The sequence below is a fragment of the Polypterus senegalus genome, chromosome 15 (assembly GCF_016835505.1).
Source record: "Polypterus senegalus isolate Bchr_013 chromosome 15, ASM1683550v1, whole genome shotgun sequence".
In the NCBI taxonomy this organism is placed as follows: domain Eukaryota; kingdom Metazoa; phylum Chordata; class Cladistia; order Polypteriformes; family Polypteridae; genus Polypterus; species Polypterus senegalus.
Window position 1 is genome coordinate 48,881,872 of NC_053168.1, and position 20,603 is coordinate 48,902,474.

At 34.7% G+C, this 20,603-nt stretch overlaps 1 protein-coding gene across 2 annotated transcripts in view; it reads right to left on the reverse strand.

Moving 5' to 3' along the window:
* The window catches only part of tax1bp1b (Tax1 (human T-cell leukemia virus type I) binding protein 1b), a 105,216-nt gene that overhangs the window by 64,520 nt on the left and 20,093 nt on the right, over positions 1-20,603 (reverse strand). For both annotated transcript variants that reach the window (XM_039736255.1, XM_039736254.1), the window contains exon 2: positions 10,786-10,980. In XM_039736255.1, coding sequence (XP_039592189.1) covers positions 10,786-10,962 — 177 coding nt within the window. In that variant the 5' untranslated portion in view covers positions 10,963-10,980. The remainder of the gene's footprint in view (positions 1-10,785; positions 10,981-20,603) is intronic.

Consider the following 20,603-nt stretch of genomic DNA (forward strand, 5'->3'; position numbering starts at 1 on the left):
TTCTTATAGTCATTTTATGTCATGTCAAATTAATTTTACAATTCTTTTCCTTTCCAACTGATATAAAGTTTAAAATTATAATGATAACATGTAGTTACAAGGCTGATTTTAGAAATAAGCACAGCTACACATGAATCATTCAGCACAATGTGGTGACAGTTTAATTACAAATTATGTGTTTTGATTCACTTTTGCTTTAAGGCAACACTCCCAACTCCTTTTCACCACTACTCTGATGGTCCTTTTAACTTTTCATTTTTTGTTACATCAAAGAACAGCCCTATACGGCTCAAGCAGGTTCAGGCGAGAACAAGAAAATGACACTGACTACTGGGAAGATATACTGCATTTATACAACAAATGCAATTAAAGCAATACACATGAAATGGAGAATTTTATATTACAGTTTAGTTAAATCATATAGAAATAACAGTATACAATTAAGAAACTACAGCATTAAGTCTTAATATCAAATCTTTCAGAAGTTTATGAGTTCAAATTGAAAATGATGCCATGATAAAACAGTACAAAACATTGTAAATGGAAATTGTGAGAGCAAAACTAAATGTGTGACTGAATAGTTAGCTCTCGACATCTATTAAGTGTAATTATAATATGAAAAACATCTGTGTCATCTGAATGTGTGGTTCAACAAACAAATCAAAAACAAAATACTTCATGGTCTTCTTTTAAAGCAATAACTGTAGGAAGCCCATTAACCACTAGAGGGCAAGAGATGTTCATTTTGCTTCCATAAAGATCTGTGCATAAATCAAAACGCAGGAGATGACCAAAATTCCAAAGATTCAAACACTTTGGTGTCATCCACTAAACATGCAAAACATTCTATGAATAATATTCATGTTTTCTGGGGTCTATTCAATGTGACAGATCTGAAAAAAGGCCAACATACTGCCACTTATAACTATCCATTAAAAGTAACTTCAAGCTACTCGGACACACCCAATCCCCTAAAACTGATATACTGGCAATTATATTTTTTAAAACAACAATAAAGCCATCAATAAAATAGCAGATAATAAAAAGAACCAAAAAAAAATAATCCAAATCAACCATGGAAAAATGAAAACTCTGAAGATTAACGTATGCTAACAATGAAGAGGTCTTGTGTAATAATGAATTAATTGTTTCTTCCTTTCTGAATAAACCCACTGATGCCCCAGATAGCAGCAACAGGTATGCAGCATTATACTTTCCTAATTGTATCAAACTTGCTTTAGTATTGTTTAAAATGTACATGACAAAAACACTTATGAAAACTATTCAGAAATGTTGTATTGCTTCTATCAAAGTTATATTACAACATATGCAATAGCAATGGTATCTGTTTCAAGCAAAGCTTAACATCTGAGAAACAGCAAGTTAACTACTTTAAAGTACTGTACAATATTTTACTGTTAACATTTTCATAATTTCTGCAGAAAGCCTCAAATGTTTAATTTGTTAAATAAAATTTTTTATTTAGAAAAAAATAACTATTTTATAAATTTATTATATAAAATATATCATTAAAAACCATCATTACCATGTGCATTACATCAAAGTTATGGTTATAATAGCTTCAAGCACAAAACAATGTGGCATTCTTTAATAGGTGCCAATTAGAAATCATTTTGTTATTCTAAATTACCAATATACAGATTACCCTATAAATGTACTTTAGCTAGATATGTAAAATTGCCGACTTTTATTGCCAATGATCACTTTTTTACACATGCATAAAATCTGTCAGTAACCGTTTACCACTTACTAGGACTTTTAATAGTACGATATGGAACATTAAAGGGCTGTTGCATTCCATTAGTGAAGTTCAGTCAAATTTATAATATATTAAAAAATATTTCTACTGATAGAAAAAATATCTGATATTATCCTACTACTTAATACGCAGCAAGTGGCCTTATAACATTTCTATGCCATGAATGGAAACAACTTTAGCTGTGAATTTGAAAATAGCAAATGAGAACTTTTTCTATGCAGTGGCACAGTAAGCTACACACCGAAACACAATTCAAATATCAACTGCTAAAACTACAGAGAAACTAAAACAGAAACTAAAACCTGTTTAACTTTGCCCACAATGTAATACATAACAGCAAAGAGAATACACCTTGAAGAACTGTATGTTATTCCAACTAGTCTGGCCATTAAATATGTGGGTTGGGTTCCCTTAGTAATAACAGGAATTTAAACAATCAAAACCAAATACTGCACTTTGGTAATACAGGTCTCAAAGCTAGCCTAAGGAATGCCAGCAAAATTCAGAGAACTTACTTTAGGTTACATAATGCCAGGTGAGGAACGTACATACGGTATCTACCTTAGTCCACCAGCCACTACTGAGATGAAAATTAATACTATATATATATATATATATATATATATATATATATATATATATATATATATATATATATATATATATATATATATATATATATATATATATACACACACACTAGGGAAAAGAATGGTGCCTAGCACAAAATTATCGCTTAAATTACTTTTAAAAACAATGAGCTAAATGTGTAAGAGAACAAAGAATTTCAAACTGAAATCTGTATTCTACCTTCCAAAAAAGATCTTACCATGCTCCAAGGTGTCCTTTTACAGGCAACACTGCCACTGTTTCATCACTAGGGCTGTCAGATTGAATGTCACTATTTGAATAAAATTCAAATATTCTACAATGTTATAATCAAAGGCAAAAACTGACATTTGAAAATAGAGGAAGGGTGTTTGCTTTACCTCCTACCAATTTTGCCTTTGTGTTTCACCAGATATGCTATGCAATATTGCTTAATTCTTTAGATCACTTTTACAATCAGCCTTTGGTTTTTAAACACTTAGAACACATTTTTCCCACCTCAATGCTCTGTTCTTGGATTTACAGTTAAACTAAAAACAAAGTATTAAATACTTCTACACCACTATAAATATACCTTTCAGCTGCTGAATTTGCTCCAATTCACTCCTGAACCTGACATCCCTAAGTTATTTCTGTTTTATAACAGAACTGATAAGCATCCATCACACCAACCAAAGAGCTGGTGTCCTTAATCATTAAATGACTAAGGAAAATAACTGCCATATTTCTGATTTTTTTTTTTTGACAGCTTTAAAATTACCATTATAAAGTGCCTTTTTAGTGTTTGCATGGCTAGTTTAACTACCTCTGCTAACACACAGTTTCAACATCTATTATTCATCAACTGACAGCACATGTAACACTGAACTGGCACCCCACTCTGTAATGTATCAAGTCATGTCCAGCACAACACACAACAGTTTGTGTGCACCGTAAATTCTGATTTTGTGTCATACTTGCGTCTTCATATATATATTTTAAGCAACAAGGCAGGATTTATAAGCACTTGATGCTTTACATGGTCATACTGAGAAAAAGTTAAAATAGGAACAATAGTATAAATACAAAATATTATAAACTCCTCTGTATTATAATTTTTGCAATAACTGTGTAAGAGGAAAAATGTAAACAGATTTGAGTTTACTTCTGTCCATTATTCATTGATTGCCTACTCCAGGCTCACAACACCAAACTGGTGTCACATGCTGAAAGGTATGAAGTCGGATCCAGTCCTGTACACCTTATCTGTTTTGCAACAGTGGCCTATATTTTTTGGACTGCATTTAACATTACTAGGAAAGATCATGTAATCTTGTGCCCACTTACAATCTCATTTTTGCAAAGGACTACTATGCTTTCAAGTGTCACATTTATTTCAAGGTTGCTATTTTCACTTGCTTCTTTTAAATAACTGAGCATAATTCATAAGTATGCCATGCTATGCAGACTAACTCCGTGCAAAAAAGTAAAAATATGAATAAGAAATAAAAAAAATAAAAAAAAATCGCATACAGTACAACCAAATATACCATACCCACAATATTCAAGCTAGCTTTAAATATATTGGAACAGTTACTTATTTTTAATCTGAATATTCAAACCTTCAATCCTTGTCTAATTAGGCAGCCCTAGTCATCACCATACATTAGTCTCACAGAGTCACATGCATAATCTATACATCTAGAGATAACCATGGGAGAATTTGTGTTAAAAGTGTCTGAGAACAATAAGAAGGTACATTCAATTTGAAATTTCTAAACCAATTCAACACTCGTGAGACAGAGCTCAGAGCAGGGATGGCGATTTAAACAGCAAAGAGAACTTGTTCTTGTTAATATGGTATGACAGATAGAAAACCTGTAGTGATGATGGGTAAGCTTTCAGTAGCTGGAAGGTCTCCTAAATAGAGCCCCATTTAAACATATAAATATACAGTGGTGTGAAAAACTATTTGCCCCCTTCCTGATTTCTTATTCTTTTGCATGTTTGTCACACAAAATGTTTCTGATCATCAAACACATTTAACCATTAGTCAAATATAACACAAGTAAACACAAAATGCAGTTTTAAATGATGGTTTTATTATTTAGGGAGAAAAAAATCCAAACCTACATGGCCCTGTGTGAAAAAGTAATTGCCCCCTTGTTCAAAAATCACCTAACTGTGGTGTATCACACCTGAGTTCAATTTCCGTAGCCACCCCCAGGCCTGATTACTGCCACACCTGTTTCAATCAAGAAATCACTTCAATAGGAGCTGCCTGACACAGAGAAGTAGACCAAAAGCACCTCAAAAGCTAGACATCATGCCAAGATCCAAAGAAATTCAGGAACAAATGAGAACAGAAGTCATTGAGATCTATCAGTCTGGTAAAGGTTATAAAGCCATTTCTAAAGCTTTGGGACTCCAGTGAACCACAGTGAGAGCCATTATCCACAAATGGCAAAAACATGGAACAGTCCCCAGGACAACGTCTAAAGAACTGCAGGCCTCACTTGCCTCAATTAAGGTCAGTGTTCACGACTCCACCATAAGAAAGAGACTGGGCAAAAGCTGCATGGCAGATTTCCAAGGCATAAACCACTGTTAAGCAAAAGAACATTAGGGCTCGTCTCTTTTGCTAAGAATCTCAATGATTGCCAAGACTTTTGGGAAAATACCTTGTGGACTGATGAGACAAAAGTTGAACTTTTGGAAGGCAAATGTCCCGTTACATCTGGCGTAAAAGGAACACAACATTTCAGAAAAAGAACATCATACCAACAGTAAAATATGGTGGTGGTAGTGTGATGGTCTGGGGTTGTTTTGCTGCTTCAGGACCTGGAAGGCTTGCTGTGATAGATGGAACCATGAATTCTAGTCTACCAAAAATCCTGAAGGAGAATGTCCGGCCATCTGTTAGTCAACTCAAGCCAACAGGACAATGACCCAAAACACACCAGCAAATCCACCTCTGAATGGCTGAAGAAAAACAAAATGAAGACTTTGGAAGTCAAAGTCCTGACCTGAATCCAATTGAGATGCTATGGCATGACCTTAAAAGGCGGTTCATGCTAGAAAACCCTCAAATAAAGCTGAATTACAACAATTCTGCAAAGATGAGTGGGCCAAAATTCCTCCAGAGCGCGTAAAGACTCATTGCAAGTTATCGCAAGCGCTGTGCTAAGGGTGGCCCAACCAGTTATTAGGTTCAGGGGCAATTACTTTTCACACAGGGCCATGTAGGTTTGGATTTTTTCTCCCTAAATAATAAAACCATCATTTAAAAACTGCATTTTGTGTTTACTTGTGTTATATTTGACTAATGGTTAAATGTCAGCAGAAGGAAGCATAGTATCCACTAAAAGTTCCTGGTAGATGGCTGCACTGACTTTGGACTTGATTAAACACAGTGGACCAACACCAGCAGATGGCATGGCTACCCAAATCATCACTGACTGTGTAAACTTCACAGTGGACCTCAAGCAACTTGGACAATCTGGACAACTGTCAAGTCAGCAGTCTTTCCCATGATTGTGTGGCCTACTGAACCAGACTGAGAGACCATTTAAAGGTACAGGACACCTTTGCAGGTGTTTTGGGTTAATTAACTGAGTGGATTGTGACACCATGAGACTAAAACTTTGAACTTTTTCACAATTTTCTGAGATACTGAATTTTGGATTTTCATTAAGTTTAAGCCATAATCATCAAAATGAAAAGAAATAAACGCTTGAAATATATTACTCTGTGTGTAATGAATCTATATATGAGTTTCACTTTTTGAATTGAATTACTGAAACAACTTTTCGATGATATTCTAATTTATTGAGATGCACCTGTATATGAGGTTGAAAGAAAAGGCAGTTGCATCCACAAACAGATTAACTATAACATAAGTAACCAAACTACACAGTGTGCCATCATGCCTGGTTAAAAGGAGGCCAAAAGATCTATTGTTAAGCAAGTTGTTAAAGAGCAGCCAAAGGATAATTTCAATTCTCAGTACACCCAAAACAGTAAATGTGCCTAACAACACTGATATGACTCCAGAAGAACCAGAGGATATTAACAGGACATCTAAATGAGTAACTAAAGTTATTTAACTTGACTTTCAAACTGGAAATGCTAAACATCCCATAACTGAATATAGATACATTGTTTTTATGTGTGGTATACATACAAACTATAACACTTCTCTATAACACTATCAGCTGATGCTATGCCATGTAGTGATATAACAGTCAAAGTGACAGCAAGATTAATAAATTAATGAAGCTTCAGTTAACTTGTGTTACTGAGCTCTTCAATAGATAACAACAGTTTTAACTTTACTTATCTCTCAAGTCTTTTGATCAGTTTAATTTGCACTCTCCATCTTTCCAATGTTATTTTATGTATTTTTCAGAAAAAAAACCCTATTGGTGGAGCTTTCAGTGACAGAATTTTAATCAAGTTGTCCACAGAGGTGCATTCCGAGAATCAAGTTTGGCCTGTATGACTATCACACACTAACATATTAAATAGTGAAAAAAGGTGATTTTGCAAAAAAAAAAAAAAAGCACTCAGCTACATGTTAAACAGCAATCAACATTTTTTTTTCATTTTGAACCTCTGTCCTTCAATAAAAAGGAACCAAGTTGGTTACATGTTTTCATGCTTTGTGCTCTACATCTGGAGCAGTAGGAGGGGTCATGCCCAGTCTGGACAACCACTGGCAGATAAAGTAATCAGATTACCTAGGCAATAGTAAATGAACAGACAACTGAGGCAGAAACTTCTCTCACCTCCACATCCTGTTAACCTGCCCATTTTAGAAGACATCCAATAAAAAAGACCAGTTTATATAAATGAAAAGAAAAAATTTACCAGGAAAAAACATGTTGGGGCTAGTGGACAGTTCCTGTGCAAGGGGAGAAACATAAAATGAGCTTTTAGGGTTCACAGCAATGTGTACCCTTACACAAAAGTCAATCTATTGTTAATGGCAAATGAATAAAAGTGTTGCTTTATATTAAGAGAGAAATAAAGAATTTTGAATCTCTATTAAAAGGCCAACATATACAGAACAGAACAAAGAGTCTTAATGATCAGATACCACTTGATCTAACTGATCTGCAAGAGACATAAAAAATGTTTAACAGTAAGGTGTACTGTTCCGTGAGCAACTATTTTTGAATTGGACAGGCAGGCATGAATAGTAGGGTAAGTCAATCAAAAATAATCTCTTTCTTCCAAAGGTGTATGGAAGCTCTACCAAAAAAAAAATAAAAAAAGAAGATTACTCTGCCATGTTACACAGTTATTATCATTTAGTGTAATTTCACCTTGCACAACTAGGAGACAAACACTATGTAGCTAAAGTAGATCATTTGGTGCACTGGGGACACACCAACCAGTGTCTATTTACATTGCCTTTACATTTATTATTTAAAGAAACAATTATATTAATAAATATAGAGTTTACAGACTCATATCTGAAGAGCTACGCATGTCTCTATATCCTATATTCCCAATACCCATCCTCAGAATGGTATTTGTAGAGCAACCGCTGCAAGATCAATCAAATTTTTTCATTTCATATAAACCCCTATGCTTTGGGTGGAGAAACCTATTGAGTGTCTATTACTCAACTATGGAAAAAAAAGAGAGTACCAGCAGTTACCTCTGAAAGAGGCTACAACCAAGAAACTTTTCCACTCTCTGGATACCAACAGCATCATGCAATTAACTTCGAGTTTCACAAAACTATTGAGACTTTGCAATATCTAAGTATAGAGTTATACCATCACTGATTTTTCACATACCTGGGGAGAGCAATAGATACTGCATAGGGTTACGCGGTATACCAATACTGAAAATGTAACAAAAAAACAAGTTTTTAAAATGGTATTGTACCAGTATCTGTATCGGAAAGAAGTTTCCAAAAACTTTGTACTCAGCTCTCCATTCCTCTACTCTCCAATGCACTGTACTGGTGCTGTAGACTAATGGTCTGTATTTTTTTTTTTGTTTGTTTTTTTTTGTGGCCAGAGACTAAAATTTAACGGTAGTGTGTGGATGCAGATGACTCAGCTTGATTCCTGCAGTGTTCAGCAGCCGGTCAGTGTGTTGATGAATGTCTGAGAAAATTCTTGAAAAATAAATACTTTTAATTTTATCATTGATCTTAGGACCAATATGGATTCACAGTAACACTGCACACAATCAGAAAAGAAGAAAAGGTATTGTGCATGTGTCTGTAATGCCACACTCCTTTCTTTTTTCTTTTTTTTTTTTAAACAGAGTCTTCTAATTTATCACTGCAGACATAGTGGTGCACAATAGTGATTACTGGTTGGAGTGCTGCTGTTTTTTCCCTTTCCTTTGTATCTGTAGACATACCTTTGTGTGTTTGTGGTTAGTTAAGTGGGCTGCTGTGTTGAGATCATCTCACATCTTGCAGGTGTGTGTGTGAATTGCAAGTATTTAAATTCCTCTCTTAACGGTATGCATACCAGAGCAGCATGTAACTACAAGGAAGACCAGATTTTGCTTTTAAAAGTGGCAGGGATATAATCAAAACCTGACATGAGTTCATATACAACAATTTGATCATTTTAAACATCTTAGTTTACATTCAATTTCTTAGAAAAGCATTTAGTGACTCACAGAGTCCATAAACGGTTAAACTAGTCTGCCACTTCTGCAGTTGCTCTCCTGATCCCACATTTTGCTTCCTACTAGTTATGTCCTACTAAAAATAGTTAATATTATTGCTATTGTACTTGTGTGCAAATGTGTACTTTTGGTTTTTGGCCACCTTTTGTTCTTTTACAATAGCGTTGAATAAGAACATTTCTCTGCCCTGTCCTCCAAGCTGTCACTTGAGTCAAACTTGTGTGTGTGCTTTTTTCAAATAAACACTGCGCTGCATGTGAGTAACACTGACTACAAAATATGTATATGTTGTATACGGATCAAACAAAATCTGAAGGCCTGCTGTTTGTTTACACAGGCAAAGTAACAATCAGGAGAAAATCCCGCACAACTTTGGGGATTTTATAAATATCACCCAGAATGCTGTTTCAACAGGACATCATCAGGGAAAAACAGAATGTCTGGTCACTCTTTATCTATTCATCTATCGATTTGTTATTTTTTGAAAATGCTATCAAAGATAAACTGTGACTCTGTTGAGAAGAAGAATAAACAAAAAAACAATCACAAACAGATTTTCTTGCATCTGTGTGATGACCCCCTTAATCCAACCATGCTATGAGCCTGACTCAAGTTCCTTTTAAAGAGGAAAGCAGGAATGCAAACGGAAGCGGAATGGAACCTGAGGTGGACACAAGAGAAACTAGGTGGGCGCAGGCAGGCACGGGATGGAATCTGGTGAGGACTAGCCAGGAGCAAAGCAGGGAGGTGTGCTGTAAAATAATAATTTTCTAAAAATGCTACATGTTAACATATGCCATTTTCTTTTCAATGCTCTAAATCCTTTTCTCAGAGTGAAAAAGTGAAGCCAGCTATTCACTCAAAATAAAGAAAACAACAAGACTCATTTTGTTTCTTCATGGTAACACTTACCCTCACACTGCCACAATTTAATGTAAATGCAAAGTGGGATGTAATCCCTCATTCACCCTATAGTCCTGACTTGGCTCCACAGCACTTCCAGTTGGTGGGACTGATAAAGGAGTTTCTAGGGGGTAAATTATTCTGAGAAAATCACGAGGTCACTGCAGCTGTGCAAAGCTGGAATTACCAGCAGCCAGAAAAAAATATTTGAAACTTCCAGAAAACCAGAACAAGGCTATTATAATTTATAGAGTACTTCTACTTTGTGTCGCATTTATATTTTACTGTTCCTCACATCAATGAGCTAGAACAGTTTTGTAAAAATAAAGAACAGCCTGAAATTCCTCCTGACCTTTGTGCGAGTCTTATCAGCACCAACAGAAAACACTTGCAGATTACTGCTACTAAACAAGGCTCTACTAGTTACAAGTGCAAGGGCTCACTACGTTTTTCCAGCCTGGACTGTAACTTTTAAACAATGTGTCCTGCATTGAGAAAGGCTATTATAGTTTTTTTGTTAGTTTAAAAAGATTATGTTTGTCTATTACTGTGACTTTAGACCACATTTTCTATTAATGGAGAAGTATTAGTAATTCAAATGTGTTCACAAACTTTCTCCTGCCACTATATATAGACAAAATGGGAGTATGGAAGGTGGATACACTAAAATACCACAAGAAAATCTGCAAATACTGTAACTGCTTGTGTTCCACATCTCCTGTACATTTTCTCACATTCAGAGTAAAGACTGATGCATGTATGTGATTAAACTGGTGCGATGGTATATTATATTGATAAATAACTTTTCAATGCTTAAACATTATTCAATTTAAAACACTGAAAACTGTGCTTACCTTAAAAATGCCAACCCAGTCTTTTTGATGAGGCTTGATATGCTGAGTAAGAGTATAGTGACATTCTAATGCAGCATGTGGAAGATAGCTTTTAGCTACATTTTGAAAGATAACATGTGCAAAGTTTGAAGTTTCCATGGTGTTGCCAGCTGAAGAGCCTTCATGTAATTGAGCCATTTCTTGTAACTGTCTCAGCTGTGTAAAAATAAATAGATATTAGGTTAATTAGGATGTTGCTATAACATTACTATTACACTACTACTATTACATAGGTGCTACTATTACATTTATTTTAAATTTTCTTTTCAGTATGACAATTTGGCAAAATTTTATCATAAAAAAAAAAATAAATAAAAAATAAAAACACACCACAACAAATGAAAATTTCAACTGCAGACAATTTTCAGTGTGGTGATACATTCATCGGTTGTCCAAAGAAAACATATTTTCATAAATCAATTTTGTCCACTTCTAAAACAGCAAAACAATGGATAACACAAAAAACAGATCAGCTTTCCAAATCCAAGTATATCAAAACATATATCAAAATTGGGCACTTTGACATGATTTTTATTTTTATTTTTTGAAGTCTCTTGATATTTAGTTCCTATTTTTAAATTTCATCATGAATAATGATTACATATGTACTGTTGCAGGAGGAAACGCTATATAGGAATTGTGTTCTCGCACAATTTCATCTTTTATTTATTTGTTTATTTTTTAACTTACTGAAAACAGTTAAATGTTTTCAAATATTAACCATTTGAAAAGTTTTTCAAAAATTGACAGATTGTGAAACACAGAAAACTCTTATCAAAGCTGTGGATTATTTTCTTTACAGCTGCTGTTTTTACAAGTTTGATAGAACCATTTGGGATCAGTGAAAATGCAATGTAATACATTTTCAGATTCTTAAAACCTCACATTTGATTCTACTGTTACTCTATTTTACACCCACAGTTCACGTTTATGTCTCAAATACATCTTTTGTGATTACATATAATTTTGTGCAATGCTATTTAAATAAGCTAAATGAATGCAGCATTTTATTGAAGTATTAGGGTGTTGTACCGTGTTAGCCATTATGAATACAGCGAAAAGTCAAGCAAAATGACACCTTTTATTGGCTAACTAAAAAGATTGCAATATTCAAGCTTTCGAGGCAACTCAGGCCCCTTCTTCAGGCAAGATTTTTACATCTTTCCTTGTAACAGTCAGTCTGTTTGTGTGGTTTGATTGTTCTGCATAAATATGTCCATTTAAATACTGAGGGGTCTTTCCAGGAATTATTTCTGTCCAGGGCGCAACGCTAGAGGAATTGGCAAATACACATTTTCCAAAACATTTTGGGAGAGGCACTTGAATGCATGGACCCAGGGGAATAACTGATGTGTAAACTTATACGCAGGATGAAGACGTATGGTAACAGTGCGCATGTAGCAGCAAGACACTAGTAATAAAGAAAGAAAATATAATTAAATTTTAATCCCATGTTGCTTATTGAGTGAACATTTTGAGATGTTGCTATAGACATAGTGCATAATGTATTGCATTTATAGAAATGCATTATATATGTCAAAAGTATATTTAAGTCATTACTGTTAATAATGGAGTTCAAGTAGTGACTTTAACAGTATTTCAAAAATAACAAAATTAAGAATTCCCTGAAAAAAATACACTTTCAAAGTTTGGGTAGTATCAGCAAATACCAAAAATAAATATACCATGTGTTCAGTGATCTTACTGCTTCAAAGGTACCCATAACAAAAAATAAAGGTGTTTTAGAAATGAAATAATAACTTGCTTACACTTATTTGAGGTTAAAGTAACAAATCACAACATAGCATACTAGTTAATTCATTTTCTTGCATCATTATAAGGCCTTGAAATGTCATATTACCATGAGAAAACTGAGCTCTGTCACAGATAGTAAAATTGTGTTTCATGTATTCATGTATGACATTGAAATGTATACCAAATTATTAATATACAATTTGAATAATATAAAAAAACATTTTTTTTAAAACTTAATAAATGGTGATGCATGGATATTGGACAGACACACTATGCTGCAGTACTTCTTTATTTTGCGTGTGTTTGCACATTACTTCGATGATTAGATTTTAATAGTTTTTAACTGTTAGTTTGTAGTCTTACTTATAAATAACCTCACTGTTCTTTTTATGTAAAGGGTGGGGGTGTGCTAACAACACAAGTGCATGTAACATGTTTAAGTAATCATATGCAATTTTTTATGTATTACAAGCAATTTGAAGTGTCCTGGGTTCCACCTTTCTTGTTGATTATGTTACTGTCCATGCACAAGAAATCATGTTTTTGTAAGTAAGCACTGGAACACAAGCCATAGCGCTGAATGCTTTGCAGACACACCACAAGCAAAAAAACAAATATATTAGTAATAATGAATCATATACAAACATACATGAAGTGGCCTCAATGTATAACTTTTAGCCTATATTCAAAAATTAAATTATTTTAATACTAAGTATTTGAGCACCAACCTTTGCATAATTTGATAACTCTATTATATGAACACAGTATATTTAAGTGAGTAAATAAAACAAAGTATGCATCTCTGCAAAACCCATTACAACACAAAATCACAACGCTTTATTAATCCCTGGTCAATTTTCACTACTTCTTATAGCCAGTAATTTTTAACTCTACCAGGAATAAGAAACCTCAGTGATGAAGTGGATAACTCAAACTGACTTAGCTGAAAGCTTTCTAATAACTATGTATTTTCATGTTAAGAGTTATATATCAACTTGTTTATTTTTGGTTCATCTCCAATTTAAAATATACTAATTAGGCATGATAAATTGCTGTGGTTCACTTTTCATGAGAACGGAGGATAAACAATTCAGACATCTGTGTTTAAATTGAAGACAGGATTCTTGACCAATGAATATGGGAGAGAGAGAGACAGACCTTCAATTCAAAAACGCAGTACTGTGTGAGTTATGTCTTTCCTGTTAAATTTCAACACTGAGGTTTTAACTGTTTCATCAATGTAGTGTTTCTCATAGAAATCTCTTTTTATTATTATTTATGTTATTAGAGGAAAATTTAATTCCATATAATGAACTCAAACTTAACAAAACAATTCAACACCACGTAAGTCTGATCTAGCAGCAGGGGCACCCTGGGGGAGGTTGGGTGTGAGCTTGTCCCTCCTGAAAAATAGCACTGTTATGGTAACATTACTATTAATATGGAAATTTAAACTGCACCTTTTTTACTTTAAGAACACACAATTTATTCAAATAAATAGCAATAAAAATCAATTTACTATTGGAAAAGATTTCTCGGTTTAATTTTTTTTTTTCTAGATGCTGAAGATGCTGAAACACTAAGTAACAGAGCTAAATGCTGCTGCATATTCAAAATACATTTATTCTTCGCAGGTGAGCTAAATCTGCAAGTTTTACTTTTGAAGCTGTTATTCTTATGAAACCAAATCATTGAAAAGTCTATGCAAAGTAAGCTAGTTCATTAAAATACTGTAGTAATAATCCTTCTTCTTTCTTGTTATGAACACGTGATGCAGTATAAAAGGAAACAGAATAAACTTGCTGAGTGATTCTGTGTATTAAAAAACAAAAAAGCCAAAACATTTTTAATTTATTAGAGCTGCTGATTAACTGTACATACTGCATCTCTGTTGTTAGTCATTAGCACTAAAACATAAGTAACATGACAGTTGTAACTGAATACTAACCCTCACCTATTCTGTTTCTCTTCTTGGTACTCAAATGTGGCACTTGGTGCCACGGCTCACCTGCCAAGTTGTTTTGCCTGCCTATGGTAAAGTCATCCCTGATGGAGGATCGCAGGAATCATGGGAAAGAGGGGTCCTTTCATTGGATTGGCTGGCCCAGCACTGTTTTTAGCCGTGGAATGGCCAAATGGGGGAGGCAGCTTGATGGATGAGGTCTCCAGGACTCTAAAAATATCCAAAGCTTATTATATGATAGCATCTACTGTTAAATTTTGCTCCGTACTTCTAAAACTTTTATTTTTATGCTGTATTGAGAATTTGTTCTGTTCTGTGTATTGTATTGACCCCCTTCTTTTGACACCCACTGCATGCCCAGCCTACCTGGAAAGGGGTCTCTCTTTGAACTGCCTTTCCCAAGATTTCTTCCATTTTCCCTACAAGGTTTTTTGGGAGTTTTTCCTTGTCTTCTTAGAGAGTCTAGGCTGGGGGGCTGTCAAGAGGCAGGGCCTGTTAAAGCCCATTGCAGCACTTCCTGTGTGATTTTGGGCTATACAAAAATAAACTGTATTGTATTGTATTGTAAACTGTAATAGGCTTTATACTGTGTTTATTATTCATTGCTTTGCATCATACAGTATGTTTTGGTAAGAAATAAGTACTACATAATTAAAAATGGAAATCTATATTTTATAATTGCACCTCTAGAATTATGAATATCTAGTTGATACACTGAAGAAGAAAAAAACACTTGCATAAACACAGTCATTTTAACAGCAATAAGCTGTAGTGCAATTAATGATTTAAAATCATTAAAACGTAAGTTCAAGTATATTTAAATTTAAGCAGTGTTTAAATTCCCAATATCAATTATTCGATTATGTGAGTGTATAAAGTATACTGTTTTTTCTTAGAGAAGTAGTCAAACCTACGGTTTTTAATTATGCTTTGTTTCAGATAGGCACATCACAAAAAAAACTACACAATATGACAGCTTGTAAATGTGAGGAGCATTTTACTTTATTTTATGCCATATGTATTACAGATAAATATTTTTGTATATATTGTATTAGTTAAACCATGTATTTTAAGGAAATTCTGTTTATTTAGTACTTTATGGTCCCTGAAGAAGCCTTTATGGAAGCCTGCAGAATTTCATTTTGTTAATAAAAATGAACTGGTAACTGGTAAAACACCTGTGGTCTATAGTTTAAATTATAAAAATAGACTTTAATATAGGACATAAAGCTTCTATTTGTCTGGTTATGCAGAAGATTTAATTTTATAAACTGATATATATACAGTATAATCATATACATACATCCATTTTCCAACCCGCTGAATCTGAACACAGGGTCACGGGGGCCTGCTGGAGCCAATCCCACCGCAGGACACACACAAACACACCCTCACACCAAGCACATACTAGGGCGAATTTAGAATTGCCAATCCACCAAACCTGCATGTCTTTGGACTGTGGGAGGAAACCGGAGCGCCGGAGGAAACCCACGCAGACACGGGAGAACATGCAAACTCCACGCAGGGAGGACCCGGGAAGTGGACCCGGGTCTCCCAACTGCGAAGCAGCAGCACTACCACTGCGCCACCGTGCCGCCCCCTATATATATATATATATATATATATATATATATATATATGAATCTGGGTCAATCGATCAAGTAGCATGAGATTCCCTTATTATAGGTCCAAATATTATCATTCCACTTGTAAAATAATGCTACACAGCATTATGTATATTTACCAAACTAAATATTGGTAAAACAAGCGCATATAGGCAAATTTGTTTTAGAGAACAAAACCCAAGATCATTATCAAGAAGGTCTGAATATAACAGGATATGGAGTTCTTCATTAAAATGCACAGTAGCCAACAGATTAACTTTAGATTAGAATAGTAGAACTAATTATAAATATACACCAAGAATCAAAATAAACATCAAAGTCTGTAACTAGAATCATTAATATAAACATGTATTCCTCTTTCTTGCAGTATTATATATACATATGTAAATCACATATTCACTACTAGAACATTAGATTGGTATATATTCATTATATACAGATAAATGAAAAATTGTTTATCCTGCATTTGCTCCAAGATGTTTGTGTTTACACTTATGCAAGAAATACACAATTTGCTCACATTCACAGGAAAAATTCACAAACTTTCTTTTGCAGAGCCATCTGATATCACTATGTACAAGTAAGTTGCCTCTGCCGACATGTCAGCCAGCAGCTGGCAAAAAAGGCGATTCTGCAGGGTGAAAGTTGAACTAATGAAAGTTACTTGTAACAGAGTTCATGGTATGCTTACACTCACCACTGACCTTTGCACAAAGCACAGAATTATGAAACATACAATGCAAAAACAGCATACGAGGGACAACTGCAGACAGCCTAACTACTAACCCTTGTGCTGCACCAAACATAGATAGGGCACTGTCGGTAACAAAGAGTAATATTTGCAGATCAAGATGGCATTCATCAAAGAATGAGACCAACTTTTGAAAAATCATCTCACTTGTAGTATATGCTTCCAACTAAACAAGTACAAGAAGTTCTTTCTAGAAGCACACCCCATCAAAAAATCTCACATAGCTGCATAACTGTGTGACATTGCTACGATCCATTGATAACAGCAGTTGACAGTGCCAAAAGTTTTCAGACCGCCTCCAAAAGCTTTACTCTAACATTATTAGCACTCTGTTTGTTAAGATTTAATGTCGGCAATTAAGATGCACATTTTTTCTACAGGGGTCGGGAGCAATTAATTGTAATTACTACCTTATGATGCAGCTGGCAAAAGATTTGCATTATGGATTGTCTTTCTCCTGTTTGCAAAATATTTAAGACACTCATTTCGAAGTGTAACTAGGTATTTCTGAAGAAAGCAAAACATGGGGATACACCACCAGTGCAAGAATCACTTAAGGCCACAAAGACCAACTAAACAGAGAACAGAAGCGATATTCTGCCTAACAACCAATCATGCACTTTCTCACTACACGTATCCTTAAGCACTACCTAGGGAATGATTATGGGTATAAATGTTTTCATCATTTATATAATTGTGTAGTAGCAGCAGCAGCCTGCCGCTAAATTTTCTCTGTTTGGGAAGACACTGTTGTCTAACATTGAACTAAACCAGTAAGTCACGAAAAATAAAGTTGGCAAACAATTAGAAGACACCAGGGCATTATTTAAGCCATATGGCATTACCAGGTATTTGTAATGACCAGAGGCAGTATTAAAATCAAATTTTCCATTCATCACCTTCACAATTATGAACTAAATTACAGTATATGCACTTCTCAGATGCAGTTTTGTAAAGATGGTAGACCACAGAGAAAGGATTAAGTCCTACATATGCAAGTCTCAAATATGCCTCAAGTCCTGACCTCTTTATTCATGCAAATCAGGTCAAGTCGTAGTTGACAAGTGCTTACATTTTCACCACTATCTGCAATTAATTTAATTATGATATTGCCTGGCATATAATAAAATTTGCTATAATTACTATTAACTAGGGGGCTCTGCCCCCTCCTTGCTTCTCTCGCTAACCTCCGTGCAGGCCCTACGTGTTAGTCATTTCCCGGATCTGCCACTTGCGATAAGTCATGCTGTGCTTTTGGATAAACACGAATATCAACTCTGTCTTTGATATCTCAGTCTTTCGAAACTATTATCACTGACAGTTCGTCACATGTTGGTTTATTATATATGCAAACGTGATCTTTTGGATTCATATAGAACTCCAAGAAAAATTCTATGTTGCATCACTTCTCCGTGATCATAAATATAAACCTGACCAAACTGTGGTTTCTTTGAAATTAAACTTATAGTAGCTTTAATTATTGTGAGACCACAGATTCTCATAGTGTATGGTCCTGAATCGTGTAAATCTACATTTTGAGCATTAAATGATGCGAACGCAAACAGATTATTGTAGATTCGGATATTTTGCCAGTAGTATTTATGGATTTCCCTTTAACCAAATAACAAATCTTTTATTTCTTGGAGATACACCTCTTTATTGGGAAGAAACACTACTTTTCCCTGATAGCAACATGAATTAGACAATCAAGCTTTAAAGATGAACAATATATACATACTTCTGTCATATCATGTCCATATATTCAATCTCTTTTCACTGTTGCGTTATTTTACCGAGTAATAATTTCCGTTTGTATTTTGAGACTTTCGAATTTTAGTACTTTCATTATCTCTAGCCTGCTCTGCAAGTGTATCACGCCAACATTTTTGAACTTCCTTACGATGCTGTACTTGTATTCCAGTCCTTTTCTTTTATTTCTGGCGCTGTATGTGGTAAAATCTCTTGGCACAAAGTCTCGTCTCGCGGGACTTGAAATTATCTCTCTGAAAAAGTTTTGTCTCGTCCCAGGATTTTTTTTATATAATAGAGAGATTTACTATAATAGACTTGAATGGAGACTGCGATACTTTTGACCCAAAATGTTGATATATCTTGTTTTTTTTCTTAAGACACCTTAAAGTTGAAGATTAACACTACACTGCATGAGCAATTAGTAGGCAAATGATACTCTTCAGGATTCATTTTATTGCTGAACAAATATAGTGCTTTCAAATTTATCTTATACCAAACTTTAATATCTAACAAAGGAAACTAACTAAGCCCCAACAACTGGTCCTCCATCATCTTCTTCTTACAGCTGCTCCCATTAGGAGCTGCCAGAGCGGAACAACTTTTTCCATATCTTCCTGTCCTCTGCATCTTGCTCTATCACACCCATCAACAGGGCCCTATTATTTCCGCAATGCAGAAAACACGGAATTAACTCCAAAAAACAGGTTTTAGATTTAAAAATGGAAATGTGTGGAATTTAGAGACTGAAGGGGTTACTGTTACAAACCTTCCCAATAAATTAATGATTAAACATTTGGCTGTATGTTAATTCTTTTATGTAGGCAGTTCTAACTGTATATGAAATTATATTTAACTGGTATTAATAGTCTCTCTGTAGAAAAATGTTATTAGTGAACATCACTGGTTGCTAACGGGTTCCCTTTTAAAAATTAACAACGATGTTTCTGGATTTAATAAACGTTTTGCCTCACGGTGTTAAGGTCCACATTTGACTCTTCCATTATAAACTCAGCATCTACAAACCTCAGAAGGAGATTAGGCTTCTCCTCAGATGCAATGAGCCCTTAAAAGAGGGTCTCACTTTCTTTTTTCTTGTTAAATTCCTGGATTGTGTTTTGCATATTAATTCATTACAAAGCAAAAGCAAACTATTTTAAAATATGCCTTAGATGAAGATACAGATGTATTAATGCACTTAATCATTAGAAATAATTTACATAATTACAATTACAGGTACTGAAGTCAGTACTTTATGGCAGAATTTATCTTTATGGAGAGCTGCAACTTTTCCAACTTTTCACAAGCAGCATTTCAGGCCCCTTCACAACAACCTGCTGAATCTTAATGACGTTTTAGCAGTGATTACAGACAACGCATCATACTGTCTGAAAGCATACCAGTAAGTTTTTAAAGGGATTATGCCTAACAGTGTACATTCAACCTGCTTGTGTCATCAGTTGGTGGGAGAGACCTGACAGCACTATAATACCTTAGTGAGAGGCTGCATCACTAGTGATGTGGGTAAAGTCTGCCTTCTTCAAGAAGCCTGCCAGGAAACACCAAGTGGAATAGCAGGTTCAAATCAGTAGGGTATTTCTCTGAACATATTCACCTCTACAAAAAAAGTTCTTTCTGGCCAAGAATACATCACTTCAAGATGTAATAAATATCCTAGACCTTTAAAGTGAAATTAACCTTCATCTCAGAAGGATGAATCAAACTACTAACAGCTCTTACAATTCTGGAGGGCACTCACCGTTCTACTGCAGTCTAAGCATACAGCATCATGGAGGATCTGGGCTCCAACCAGATGAATGGAACTGCAAAGTAAGTTTCAGTTGTGCTAGTGTGTGGTTTCATTAAAATGAATGTAAAGTGCCACTTCATTATTGCTTGTTTTGTTGTAGCTGTTACTACTTACAGTAAAAACAAA